General features: G+C 37.2%; 1 protein-coding gene across 1 annotated transcript; it reads right to left on the bottom strand.

The window, feature by feature from the left end:
- Positions 1–665: 665 nt before the first annotated feature.
- gucy1b1 (guanylate cyclase 1 soluble subunit beta 1) lies at positions 666–14,167 on the bottom strand. Its single transcript, XM_074699021.1, has 13 exons — positions 14,022–14,167; positions 13,638–13,711; positions 12,131–12,231; positions 11,894–12,012; positions 10,036–10,233; positions 8,726–8,956; positions 8,170–8,286; positions 7,415–7,548; positions 4,865–5,062; positions 3,778–4,015; positions 2,933–3,073; positions 1,554–1,708; positions 666–1,340 (listed from the first exon to the last, which is right to left on the bottom strand). Exons 1-13 carry the CDS (start codon positions 14,022–14,024, stop codon positions 1,193–1,195), a joined length of 1,857 nt encoding a protein of 618 aa, XP_074555122.1. The 5' UTR covers positions 14,025–14,167; the 3' UTR covers positions 666–1,192.
- Positions 14,168–14,582: the final 415 nt, after the last annotated feature.

The raw sequence follows: 14,582 nt of genomic DNA, 5'->3' as shown, positions 1-14,582 counted from the left end.
TTAAAACATGTCCTACGGTAAAGTAGTGTTTAAAATACAGAAAACTAAACTGATGGAAAGGTCATTTTGGGGGGTTATGTTATAATTTGAATATAAATTAAAAAAAAAAAAAAAAAAACAAGTGAGGTGCAATCCCTTTGTTAAACTAATGCAACAGGTATAGCGGCAGTAGCAAACTGTAGTTTCAGTCATTCCTGCCGCTGCAAATGTTTTTTTTAGATGTATTCCATATATATTCTGTTTTCTTACGGTTAAATTTTATGTTAAAAAACTAGCATCATTTAAAATGTTAACAGTACATACATGAATCATTAAGACTACCTTGGTACGTTTAATGGAACTGATAAACTGATTTGTGCAATTAAAATAAGTAATAAATATTTTCAATAATGTAGTATATAGCGATTTTTTTAAACAATGTGACTTTTAATAATTTAGTGATGGATACATAAGATTCAAGATTAAAGTACTACTGACTCAACATCACATTACTTTTAAATCTTAAAGTAATTACTCTTTATATCTGTTTTGTGAAACAACAAAAGTTCTCAGTGATACAAATATATAGCATGTAATCATATCTACTGTTATAACATACACATTGTGCAATAACTCAAATATCCAATAAGTCCCTTAAAATAGTTAGAGTAATATGATGGCACTAATATAATATTAAAATATAATATCAAGTGATTGTGTCTGCTCATTTTAAATAATTTTCTGACTATAAATTCTCAATGTTTTGGCTGGCTTCTGAACAGTAATGACAAATATAGCAGCTGAAATATCAAAGATAGATGGAAATTTATACGTACCTTAAGGGTTTTTATGTACAAGTACACTAAAGAGTTAAAATACTCCATTTAAAAGAGTACCAAACTTGAACATACCGTCTTATATCACTTACTTCGGCCTATCAAGGAACACTTGCCCAATCTGAATACTCTAACAAACACTGAGAAGTCCTGACTGATCATTTTAAAGCTAACAAGCAGGGAGATCAGTGCTCTGGACCTAAGCTGTCCAAGCTGCTGTTTGCTTCCAGAAGAGTTATCTGCATGTCTTTGATTAGATAATCTGGCTTCTTGCTTCAAACTGCGTGTGACCATACAAGTTTTAAACTATGCTGGTACAGCTCTGAATGCTGTGCCTCTGTACGCTCAGGGCCTTTTAAATGCCAGATCTGAGCTTGTTATGCTTGAACTGTAGAAGACTCTGTGTCAGTGGGCTTCCTGGATAAAAACCACACCTTCATCGGTTCCTTCTTTCCTTTCATGGTTACAGGGCCGCGATACTCCAAATGAAACTGTGGGTCAGCATTCTCAGCAGACTGCAAACACCTGCAACCAAAGTGTAAACCATCATATATCACAGGCGCTGCTGTAGCTCAAAAGGGATTTACTCTATGTCAACACGTTTGTGTCAGCAAGAACACCAAATCAACTGGTCAACACCATAAAACTCTTGGTTAGTTCTAAATTGGATGGTTAATTTCTTACAACCAGGAATCAACAAACAAAACAATACATGACAATTTTAGTAGCTCTACTCACCTGTAAGTGTATTCTGAGACATTTATTTTCCCTTTCTCTCCAGTAGTTTCTGTGCGGCTTGTGAGGTTGACTGTGTTTCCAAAAAGGCAGTATCTGGGCATCCGCTGGCCAATCACTCCAGTCACCACCTCTCCTGTGTGGATCCCAATAGTTATCTAAGAGGAAAATACAATGAAAAAAATGACACTGTGAAAGTACAACATGTTAGTTATACTTTTACCAATACTAAAATATCACTGTAACCTGTCAAATACCAGCACAGGCCTGGTACACTTTGACATCTGTAGTGTCTACAGCACAGGCCATTAATTATCTGCAGTTCATTAGTTATCTCAAGAAGCTGATTTCACCTGGTTTGCAAATTCAAAATGTACAGTATCAGTTTGAGTAAACTAAAAATTGTGGATCAGGTGAAAGATCTGTGTTCAAACCAGCTGATTGCTCTGAGTCTGCTGGCACAAATTCTTAAAGATATTGACAGAGGAGCTGCAGCGTTTGGTGGGTTGCCAGCAAACAACCCATGCACAAAATTAGGTCTATTTTTCAGGTTTGCAAGAAACAGGTGATTCCAAAAGTAGCTCTAAGCAATCTACAGAGTAATATTTATGCTTGATCTTGTAGGCACTTCAGTGCTTGTTGTCTTCAGAGCATGAGCATGCAGTGAGTGTCTAGGATAAATGGGAATCTATTTTTAGACATGAGATCGTGAGATGACTTGAGTCTGTTTCAGCTGCTAAAACGGGCTCCTCTTCAGCCGGTGCCATGTCCAGAAAATAAACAGCCTTTTGTTAACCAGACATCATTTTCCAAAGTTACGTCTCAACAGTCCATGATACAATAACAACGTCCAACAGTCAGTTAAACAAACGTCTGCTGTTTTTTATCTAACATTTCACAGCCTGTTACTTCATCGTGGAAACATTTCCAGATGTATGGAAGCAGTTATTTCAAAATAATATGCAGAAAATTTTTGAGGGTAAAATATTTATCTCATGTGATCTAATGGAAGTAAGCGCTGTTTGCCTTATATGAATGTTTGCACAATAATAGAAAACTTACAGAGATCAAGACTGCAAACCACAAAATAACAGACAAAAAGGCTAAACAGTGAAAATTATTAGAACAAAACCTGCATCCAGGCGTTGAAATTCAAGAATTACTGCCAGTTGGCATCAGTGTCAATACAGTTACCATCTGCCAACAAATAAAAATATCATTGTGGATTTTTTTTTTTCTTTTTCACATAGTAGGTGTTGTTGATGTCCAAATTTAAAACCAGCCATGAATAGAAGTGATTTGGCCGGTGCCTTGTGTAGTTTTATAGGTTTACGATATAGATCAAGTTTTGGTTCTTCTCATCCAGAGTTTTATTTGCATACCTGTACTGGTTCATCGTCCACTTTAACTTGTCCAGCAATCTCCAGCATTTCAAGAGCGAGGTGGCAAATAGACTTGGCATGGTGTGTGCACGGCTCTGGGAGGCCACTCACTGTCATGTACTTATCACCTACTGTTTCCACCTGCGTACAAAAAAACAAATAATAATATCATTTACATCTTTTAGGTTGATTTACTTTTTTTCATGTGAAATTATCTTTCCCCAGTGTAAAGAAAATTATTGCACTGCATTGGGAGAAATAAACTTAAACACCCTGAAATAAACACTTACACACTTGCATCAGCTTTAAGACATTCAGGGCCCCTTAGAGCCTGGTGAAAACCCCTGGACCACCTAGCAATTCAGCCTGTAGAGTAAATATTACTTCTTTTGGTGACCCAGTGCCTGAAGCTGATCCCCTGGAAGTGCTGAGGTCTGTTTGACTTCTTAAAGTGCATTCTTGTCTGAAAGCCTGGAGTGTAAATCTGCTGCATGAGGCCTATAAAGTGCTGCAGCCCCTCTGTAAAACTCACAGTGTTTAGAAGGTAGTACTGTTCTTCTTATGGAGAAAAACTCAAGTCATTTGATATAAATTTTATCTTTCTGACTTGTTCATGCATGATTGCATAACATTATTCATCGAGAGCAGATGTGCTTAACTGGTGAGTTTAAGCTGAAAAACAATGAAAAATTAGTGACACGCTCTCAAATTCTTAGTTTTAGATCCAAGACTTTTGTGTGTACGCACTTTGATCTTTCTGCACAAATTATTCTCTGTAAGTTTCTCTACGGTTTGATATGCACATAAATGTTTGATACTGTTATGTTTAAGTTCTTGTTCCCGACCTTGTATACATAAGGGTTATTCCGAGAGTCTGTCAGGATGTCAAAACGAGTGTAAACATCGTTTAGCAGGTTGACTATCTTGATAGCTCCCTCAGCAGAGGCATGCTTGCTGCAGAAGGCGTTGAATCCCACAATGCCACTGAAGAGGATGGTCACGTTGTCGTAACGTTTTGCCGGTACCGGCCGTTTGTGACGCAGCTCATTGGCAACAGATGGTGGCAGAACAGAGTAGAGCAATCTGGAAGGAAGGAGAGAAATGTACATTTTGAGCACAGTGATGGTGCACTTGAGCAGGAGAGTAATGGGCTGTGGCTGGCAGACTAGAGTCCACCCTCTGGATCAGCATTTTGTTTGCTCACCCACCACCTTTTGGCAATTTTGCTATGCAAGCTGCTCTCAGATGGGAGGGTGGTGTTTCTATGGTAACTGGGTAGCTCAGCGTTATACCGACGGTCCATGAAGCATCATAATTTAAAGACATGTGATCCCAACAAAACAGATAAATAAAAATCTATACATGAGAATGGAGTGTGATTACTGAGGAGGTGAGACAAAATACGCATCAACAATGTTATTGAGGATGCACATACAGAGACAGGTTTTCTTCTTATATAAGAAGATACATAACTTCAGTTTCGAGGGAAACAAACAGATGTTTGTTTTTATTTCAGCTGGTAAAAGTTAAAGCTGAGATCTGAAAAGGAAATACATTTGCATCGGAAATTTACCAACTTTTGTGACAGCCTTTTTGCTGTCACAAAAGTTTAGGAGTAATCAGCTGATGTCAACTGAAGTACAATCATTTTAAAACTTGGTGTCTATAAAGCTTCTTTTTGCCATGTAACCAGCTAAGAGAAAAAAATGTGATGTGATGCTCATGTTAAAGGGACTTTACTCACATGCTAAAGTTGATAACAGGGTTGTGATGGGTTGTGATGTCTAATCACACCTGATAATGCATTTATGCATGGTTACATCTCTGACTCTGACTGATGCAACAAAATAGGCAAGCCTGAAACTCATAAGCTTCATGTAATAATACTTTTATTGGTTAATGATTCATTTAACGCCTTAAATATAGTCTTACCTGTCTGTCTTTTTCTTCTCATCTTCCAGGGCCCGTAGCGTGTGCTGCAGACGATCGGTCAGGATTTCTAGCTCTTGAGTCAGCTTGTACTCCTCACGGAATTGTTCACCCAGCAGCACCAGGTCACGCGTGGCATCGTGAAGAGGGATGTCACTCAGGTAAAGCCCCCTCCTTGTCAGATCATCTAGGTTCATAACACTAACAAAAAAGAGAGAACAGAAAGCAACAAGAAAATAATTGGTGTTATTTTCATCAAAAGTAGGGCTGTGACTTTAATGCGTTAATTAGATTAATTAATTACACCGCGCATCAACACGTTATAAAAATCAACGCAAGATTAACTCATTGGCTGCCAGCCATTTTCAGAGCATCTTGAACAATCATTCAAGACCCAAATAATAATGTTTGCTATGACCATGTAAACACCAAAGTTACTTAAGAAGAGTGGACTCTCTTCTTTTATGTCTCTCTTCCTGTTTTTGGTCCAAAAAACAGACAAATCAAACTTTATTGATCGCGTTCATCTTGGGCGCTCCATACTTTGATCCTCTCCATGATCTCCGTCGCCTTCTCTCACGATGGCGCCGTACTTTCTCTCTGAACTACCGCCACACATCCTCAGTTGGAGCGTGAGCTGCCTGAACTTTTCTGACCTGCAGCATCTCTCTGTGTCTCTTTCATCTCACATCTTCTCCTTCTCCCACCAAAGAGCACACCGCTCTCACCCACAGTAGTTTACAAGCAGGATTTTGATTGACAAGCTCCACCAGACCCCGCCTCCCTCAGCTGAAAAATATGATTTACTTCTATAGATACAGTAAACATTAATCGCATGTCAATGGCAGGGAACACGGAAATTTTAATTAATATTGTCCAGTTGAAAAAAACAAAACAAAATTAAGGATTTACAAATCTTCTCTTTTTCGTGTATTCATTCGATTAGTTATGCACTATAATTTTGTAATGCCCTAGAGTTGAAATCCTTTATGTGGGGACCTTAGGCAGATATAAGATTAAAATGTGATTAACTAGATCAATTAATTACAAATCCTGTAATTAATTAGATTATTTTTTAATCACCTGACAGCACTATTTACCACATAACGGCTGATGAATGTACTTAAAGTAGTATCCAAAAAAATAAAAAAACATCTTCTGAACAAAATAAACAGGATTTTGTTGTTAAAACTTGTGTATTAAGAATATTCAATGATTTAGTCTTCTACCAAAATCTGTTTCAATTGAAAAGTGTTGCTTCTGATGTTGAATATTGATGTGATTAAAATGTGATTAATTACAATTAATTAATTACAAATGGCATAATGAATTCGATTAATTGTTTTAATCAAGTCCCACCACTAATCAAAAGAAAATATTATTTTTATTTCTTTAACTGAAAACTTTTTCTCAGGGTCTTCCTTGAACCAAGATCATGTATACCACCTGCAATGACAACATTATCATCCTCTAAGAGCTGAGCTTTGTCTTAAGGTAAATGTTCCCTCTGTGTGGTGAGGTTAGACACCATGCTTTATTTATGATCGAAAAACAACATTTCAGGGGAGAGTCTGTAATCATACAGGACAAGATCTCTTGAACCCTGCTCTCCTGCATCCGATATTTCAATAGACAAGTCTGATTGATTATACAAGGGTCCCAGAGGCTAATAGAGGTCCAACAGAAGAACTCATGTAATCACAAGCCCGCAGGTGTCTGGGTTTATATAATGACTACAGAGCATTTATTTACCTGCTGTAATGAACTGTGACAACACCAACATGTTCAGAAAACAAGTTCTCTAGTTGTTGATACTTGCTTTGATCGAAAATATCTGCATCTTCAATTCGCCCTTGACTCCCTATTAAGAGATAATTGCTTTAGAATACAGTGACCAAAAGAATAATGTTTTATCAGAGAATGTTATTAAGCCTTTATCTTCATTACATAAAAACAATCATATTGAAACCTAAACAGTATTGAATTAACAGAAAAAAATAAGTTAAACCTGAGCTGTATGTAAGATACCTTTTTCAAATTTTAATTTGTAATCTTAAGTCTTTTACAAAACTCAAAGTGTGTGTAATGTACACATTGTTCAATTGTTATTTTCACTCTTATTTGACACCCACCTCTTTAGGATGGAGGTGCTAAGAAAGCTCTAGCTTCATAATCTGAGTAGGGGAAGAAAAGTTTTTAAAGAACCAACACAATGCATGTAAACAAAACATTGTGCTTGTCACGTTCTCAGTCTCCTTCAGTACAGTGGATGAAGTGGAAACAGTGAACACAGTTGTAAACAACAGTTGTAATTTTTTTTTTTCATTTCAGGGTTATTTAAATTTACCGTGTACACTTCTTTCATTACAGCAAAGAGCAACAATGGCTTTTATCAAATGGATGAACACCTGAATTCTGAGCCCCAGGATATTTACTCTGCTAGAAATTGGTTATTCTGGTGTCAAAGAAAATCTGCACTTAGGTTTTTTGAGTGTGTGTGTTGTGTTTATTCAGCTTATTCTGCTGTCAGAACAGATGACACCATGGGTTTACCTGGGTGAGCAAAGAAAAAGGATGTTCTCCGCCTCTGGCAAGTAAATCATCTGTCCTTTCAATCTGAGACAGCTGATCTCCACCCCCGTCAGCTCGTCCTCATTCTCCATGGTCTCTACATTCAGCAGGCCCTCCTGTCACAATTACATCACACTTATGAATATTTCATTGCATGTTCTTGTCTAGATACTCCTCAAATTGGGCACTGTTTCAGCTCACTATTTTAAATCCTTATGTTTTCACCTCAAGTCTGACATTCATCACTGACAGTCTGAGAGAATCTGTTCAGATTTGATGCATGTCAATGTCAATATTAACTCCGACTTTTTTCTGATTTTCTTACCATTATGGATCATTCCAGAAGGGACAGTGCATCCAGTCTAACAATAATTACACTCTAGATTTATTTTCACCCTAATCCTTTGCAAATTTAAACCTAGAAACCTGTCTTCCATAACCTCTTTCTGCGTTTCTTTATTCTTTCCTACATGTAGTATAAAACTTACTTCTGCTTTTGCATACATATTTTATTTTCAGTAACAACTTTGAAGTAGCCAACAATACTTAAATATTGTACAAATTTTACAGATTTGTCATAAATGTTTGTACACAGGGATATGTGACATTCTGTCATGTGCGTTGAAAATTGAACTGTTTGCTGATCATTGATACCTTGGTATGTGGTGTAGTGCTGCTTTACATCCTGTAAAAGTAGTATTCTAATTTAAGAAAAATGGGCAATGAGTCATATTTACCTTGCTTCGCAGAACAAAGACAGTGTTGATGTGGGAGAGGATGCCATGAAAACTGAAGTCAATGTGGGGACGGACCAAAGAAAAAACTGAAGGAAGGTTACAGGTACCAGGCTGGAGCTGAGGATCAAAATAAGATCACACACTATTAGATTCTGTGCTTTCTATTCATGATTACAATTACAGCAGCAATCTAGATGACTAGGCCGGGTCCAGATTTAAAAAATGTACAACTCACTACTATGTTGATTATTTTCCAAAATGGCAATCATTCAAATACAACTTTCAGTTAGTTCAAAGTGTTTTGCTTCTATTGACCAACAAACATTAAAAACCCAAAGTCTGTTCTGTACCTATCAGTAAACACAAAGAAGAAAAGCAAATGTTGAATCAGATGCTGGTTTCAGCTCTGAAAGTGACACAAGTCTCTGAAGTAAGACTAAAAGAATCTGGCATCAAAGTAATCACAACTAAGTAAGTCATATTTAAAAAATAAGGTGCTGACTGCCTGAAGCCCTTTGAGTTACATGAAAACAGACTTTGCATAATTAATACATACCTGAGGTAGGACACGATAGATGGCGTTCCCACACTGAGTGAGCATCAGGTCTTTGTCAAACATAAGGTGGAATGGGAAGGCCTTGCAGAACGTGTACGGGCTGATCCGAGTCTCCTGTGTGCCGTTCTCTTCATAGCCATCCAGGTCCTCGTAGAACGCCTCCTCCTCCGAGTCCTTCTCCTCAATCAGGAACTTAATGTGGTCACACTCCTCACTTTTGGGTTGGATCATCTGCATTAAATGAAGTGAGTTAATCAACAATTATCAGTTTAGCATAATGGACATAATTGAGTTATGATAACATGGTGCATAGTTGCATTTAAATTGATTTAACACTTCACACATGCATTGTAAATGTTATCTACGCACTTGCATCAGTAATGATGATATAGATCTCAGGTCTGTTATCATATAATTAAGACCATAAAAAATGACATTATTCAGTGGGTTTATGGCATAAGGCATGCTGACGTCAAGCTGCTGTCTCTGCACTCCGTTGCCACAGCAACAGAGGCTAATATTTCCAGAAATTGGGTGTCACATTTGGAGCGTCTGCCATTTTCTGCTCTTTCATTACACACACAATTGTAGAAGAATAAAACCCTCCCTGAACAATACGATTACATTTAAAGGATTATGTTTGCCTTTGAAATTAAGAGCAGTCTCCAGTTTATGTACATGAGAGGATATTTTCAGAGAACATGTTGATGTCAACGCAATAAACTTAAAGCTCACTTGAATAGTAGACTGCAAGTTTACAAAAATGCCACCAACAGTTTGAGTTTTTCTCAGTTGTTCACATAAATTGTATTTGGTGTCGTCAGGTAAATTAGCCTTCATAAAACATGTGGAGCTGTCTTGAGGATGAATAACCTGACAGACGGTAGAAGGCCAATTTGAATCCAGCCGCAGTAAGACAAGCTTAAAATAAACTGTGTAAGAAAAAAACTCCCTGTAAGACTCCCATGCTTGAGACTCTATAACTTGGATCTAAAAATATCCTCTGACTCACAGACATTAGCCAAAAACTCACTGCTGAACTGCACTTGGCACAGCACAGCACTCTTCCCGTCTTAATATTTTGAAACTTCCTGTCTAATCTTCACATCGTAACCTTTGACCTTCAGGTTTACAGTATTCTGAGGCACAGACATGTTTTGACAGCAAATATTACACGGAGTGGAAGCCTTATTTTTTGTTTGAAAAAAATAGGGGGAAGGAGGGAAAATTCATTTATCTTTAATAGCAGGCTGAGTGATTTGCACTGTGGCTTCACACAAAGAAGGTAAAAAAAGAACTGCAAAACAGACCTTCATTTCTATCTCTGTCCCATGGATTTGTTGGGCGACAGTTTTAATTATGCCAATAACGATGTCCTGTAGGCCCTCTCTCTCTGAGTAGTAGTGGAGAATCAAGTTGTTGCCCTTCTCTGCATCAGTGCAGCGGAAAGAGGGAGCTCTCATCCCTGGGTAAATGGTACCCAAGTGGTCATGTAGTGCATCCAGGTTCTGAAAATTACACATGAAATATGCAGTATGTTCAGTGATCCCTCGATTCATTTTATTCTGTCTGAGTGACGGTGAGTACTTTGATGCTGTGCATAACTCATGAAACAGTGAAGAAGTAAAGCTCTGAATTAATATGAACACACAGGGATAATTTACTCCCTACTTACAGATTTCAAAAAGAACATTTAAAGTAGAAATGCACGATATTATCGGTACAATATCGGTATCGGCTGATAAAAGCTTAAAAACACGTTTATCGGTATCGGCAGATATGAAAATTGCCAAGAGGCACAGCCGATGAGGTGCTATTCAGTTAGGATTATTATTATTTTCCATCTGAAAAATAAGCTCCTTAAATAAAATGTAGCACTTCGTTTATTTGCACTGCAGAGCTCTGTGTCTGTCACCAGGTTGTTACAGTAGCTCTAAAATATCAAATGCAACTTGGTTATGTTTAAAAATGCATTGTACATTTAAAGTTCATGTGATCTAAAGAAATTATTTTTCTGTATTTCAATACTGAATGTCTTGAGTTTGAAAAAATAATACATTTCTTAATTATGGTAAAATTCAATGTTTTTTGTCTTGTTTTATGTGTGTTTATTAAACAAATAAGACCGTCACAATAAGAGTAACATATAAATTCCAGTACAGGATAGACTTAGCTTTGTTTACAGTGAAAAAATCAAAAAAACTTGTGATTATTGGAATCGGCCAAAAGGGGTTTCGATATATCGGCATATCGGATATCGGCAAAAATCCAATATCGTGCATCCCTGAGTAAAGAAGCTGTGAGAGTTACAAGTTGTGACATGTCAGGGTTTTCATTCATTGGGGCAAAAAAGAAACAAAAATTTAGCTTGTTTAAATTAAACTAAATGATTAAATTTTGCTGTGTGTCATGGCACAGTCCATATGAATAGGGGAATGATTTAACCCCAGATTATTATAACATTAGTGATAACATTAGAGTAATATAATCAAAGTTCACGTCACTGAAAAATTTGTGTTTATTAACACTGTGGTGCAGTTGCCACCAGCTCTCAGCTGATGGTAAATGTTTCACACTAACTACATGGGGCTGTCAGCACTAGTGTTAGTGAATAAGGTGTTGTTTGCATGGTAAATGTAATATTAAGCCCCAAATTAATACATAATTGCTCATTTTAATGTGTGCAAAACTGACACAGAGACACTACTAGCGCTGCAGCACAGTTTTGGGACCATTTTTCACTTAAGTATGTGTTTTATAAATGAAAGGATGTGCTTTTTTGGCATATTGTCACATATTTAACGGTTGAAAAAGCTGCACAGTCCTAAGGTGAATCAGGCCCTCTGTCATATAAAATTGTGATTGCCTTCCAAAGGAATTTAACAACCACACATTAGTGAACAAGACTAATAAATACATAATGGTTAGCTATAGAGTTAAATTGGTCAGTATCTTAAGTCCTGACCATGTATCAGGGTTCAGGGTTTTCTCTTAAGTTTTTAGTCACATAATATTGAATGACCATGATGACATCACTGTGACACCTCCAGCTTTCTTTTCATCTAAGACTTGACAAAGCTCCTCTAGAGACATAAACACTGCACAATTTGTTTGCCAGGTCCTCATGATGACCATGATCAACCAGCATGAAAAGAAAACAGAAGTAACCTGCAGGAATTCTCGAACATTTGACCCCAGCACCCTCAGGATGGTGTCATATCCAGACTCTTGGCAAAATTCAAAAAACATCTTCCCAAACATCTGCAGGATGGCCCCTGCATCGATCTCTGAAATACAGAAACATCTTTTCAGTATCATAGTTTGGTCCATATTCATACATAACGAAACGTAATTTTAATGTAGTACTTCACAGAGTACTGCACAAAGTGATTTGGTGTCACTCACTGAGAACTTTACTTGCAGCAGCAACAAGATCATATGTTTTGGCATCTTCATAAATGATTCTAACAAGGAATTGACCCTCGATATCAAGCTGTGCCTCCCTCCTGTAAAAAAATGACATAATCACCGAGGAGCTAGAGAAAGTTTCACAGTAAGAGTATACACTTTTTGTAGGCAACTTGTTTTGGCAACCAGTTGTGAATGATCAATAAAACCAGAGAATTTTCTCTTTTGATTTGTCACTGAGGGACATTTGTTAGTGGAGATTAATGGATGAAAATGTTTTTACTGGCTAGTCAGTGACAGCCATCTGGATTAATAAAAGTGTAACATAAACACTTATGCTTTATCACTGTAAAGTTTTTGGGTTGCTCTTAAACTACACCATTCAGCAGATGCACATCTACAGATGGTCCAAGCTGGAATTTGCAACTTTCTATTAATACATTTAGTGATCTAAGTCTTTTAAAATTATCTGAACACTAAATGAGTTTCTGATTACTGCTATTTGAGAGAAAACAAAGATGATTTACTGGCCTGACCAGCAGCCACCATTTTAACAGAGCTTAGTACAGCTGGAAAAACATACCAAGCCTTGAAATCTTTCTAAAGATAACAAGAATTATTTCCACTTATCAAAGTTTGAAAACAGACCAAAAACAATACATGTGTAATAGATGACATAGAGTTACATGTTCAGACAATAATAATAGCTTAGAAAACTATCTGAGGAACAACTTCAAGAACATTTACAATCGGCAGCTGCTGCTGCAGGTTGATAAGTGCTTGCATACATCTCGTTGGTCTTGGAAGGGTACGGTCTAGGAATTTTGAGGTAAACAACAAAAAGATAGATTGAAAATAACACTGAATTGTTAAGAATACAGAAGACTTGAGAATGAATATTAAAAAAAAATCACATTTTGTTTTGGCTGAACAGGGTTTGCCACTGCTGTAACATTCAAAAGTTACATTGGTGCACAGAATGTTGTAAGACACTGTTCACCATACAAATGTAAGAAAATAAGTAAATCTAGTTAAGTATCTCAAGTTAGCCCTTTGCCAAAGTCCTCGGTTTTAGGAACCCGTGGGAGAGTTATCAATTTGTTCAACAAATTTAAAACAAAGAGTTGATTGTTACTGTTTTTGTGTAGGAAAGCTTTTCCTTGGGATGTGGTGCTCCTGGCCTCTGTATTATAACCATACCCCTGTTTTTTTAAAATACATATACACATTTTAGTTGGAATTATTACACTTTTTGTCCATTGCATTTTCATATTGTTGTTGTGATGGAAATCACATTATCATCAGGATTCACCGTTGTGACATAATATTTAAAACAACCACAGGTTTCAGTTTTACCAGTTACAACATAACAATGTTCATAATAAACAACAACTGGACTTGATGCATGTGATCTTCCTTGGCTCCCACTGTTAGTCTGGTTGGCCACAGTGTAACCTATGATACCAACAGGGCCCTTTAGTAAACACATGATCCAGAAACTCACTTGATATCTTCCCACACTTCCGGGCCGTAATTCCTTAAAACGAGGAGTTCCAAGGCGTGATTGACAAAACCATACTGTAAATATATGGGGGAAAAAAGCACGAGTATTGTGAATTGTCTTCCATGGAGAATTGCATGCACGTTGACAAAACCTCCAAATATATGTTTTATCAGATAGTTTAAAATGAACACACAAATAAACATTGAATAAATGCAGGCTGTGATCTACATATCCGTTAAAATCCACAGTTCACATATCCAGGAAATTATTGAATAACGGCCACGGTCCTTAAGCAGGAAACGTCAAACGCAAACAGCCTGTCGCGCGACAAAACAGTCACATTTACCGGCATTAAAACATAATACAAATGCATCAAATACACACCATGATGACAGACGCTCCTCTGTTTCCTTATTTTTTAAGCAGAAACCGTTGAAACCTACACAATCTTCATCGTTTGGTACGGATGCTGAGTGACGCTACGTCCATACCCCTTCTTTCCCCTCAGCTGGCAACTGACATTGAATGCGGCCAATGACAGACAAGGGGGCGTCTTACGTAAGCAGCTCTTAGCCAATGAGAACGCAGCTGCCTTGCTGTCGAAATGATGCTGGTGTGCTTCGCAGGCAGCAACTGAGCTCTGGTGCTGAAAGTAAGATTATACACCATGGACTTCAATAACTTATATTTTCTTCGTAGAACTGAGAAATAAGCAAATGAGACCTTTGAAGTGTCAGTGAAAATTGGTATAATATTATTTGTTTGAGGAGAATCAACTATTCATTTGGAGGAGATAGGCCTTCACTGGGTGTTCAATTTTGTTGAAGCAGTACAACAACGTTAAAGTTCCCAGTTTAGAGAGTTCATGAAATAAAATTACAATAACCATTATCATTAAAAATATAGAAAAGTTGCATAGCTTTTATTGGTTCTTAAAATGTGAAT

This window comes from Halichoeres trimaculatus, unplaced genomic scaffold, assembly GCF_033239565.1.
Source record: "Halichoeres trimaculatus isolate MK-OKI-2021-1 unplaced genomic scaffold, fHalTri1.1 fHalTri1_scaffold_2, whole genome shotgun sequence".
In the NCBI taxonomy this organism is placed as follows: Eukaryota; Metazoa; Chordata; class Actinopteri; order Labriformes; family Labridae; genus Halichoeres; species Halichoeres trimaculatus.
Note: the sequence above shows the minus strand (reverse complement) of the source record. Positions and strands in the feature narration are given on the sequence as shown.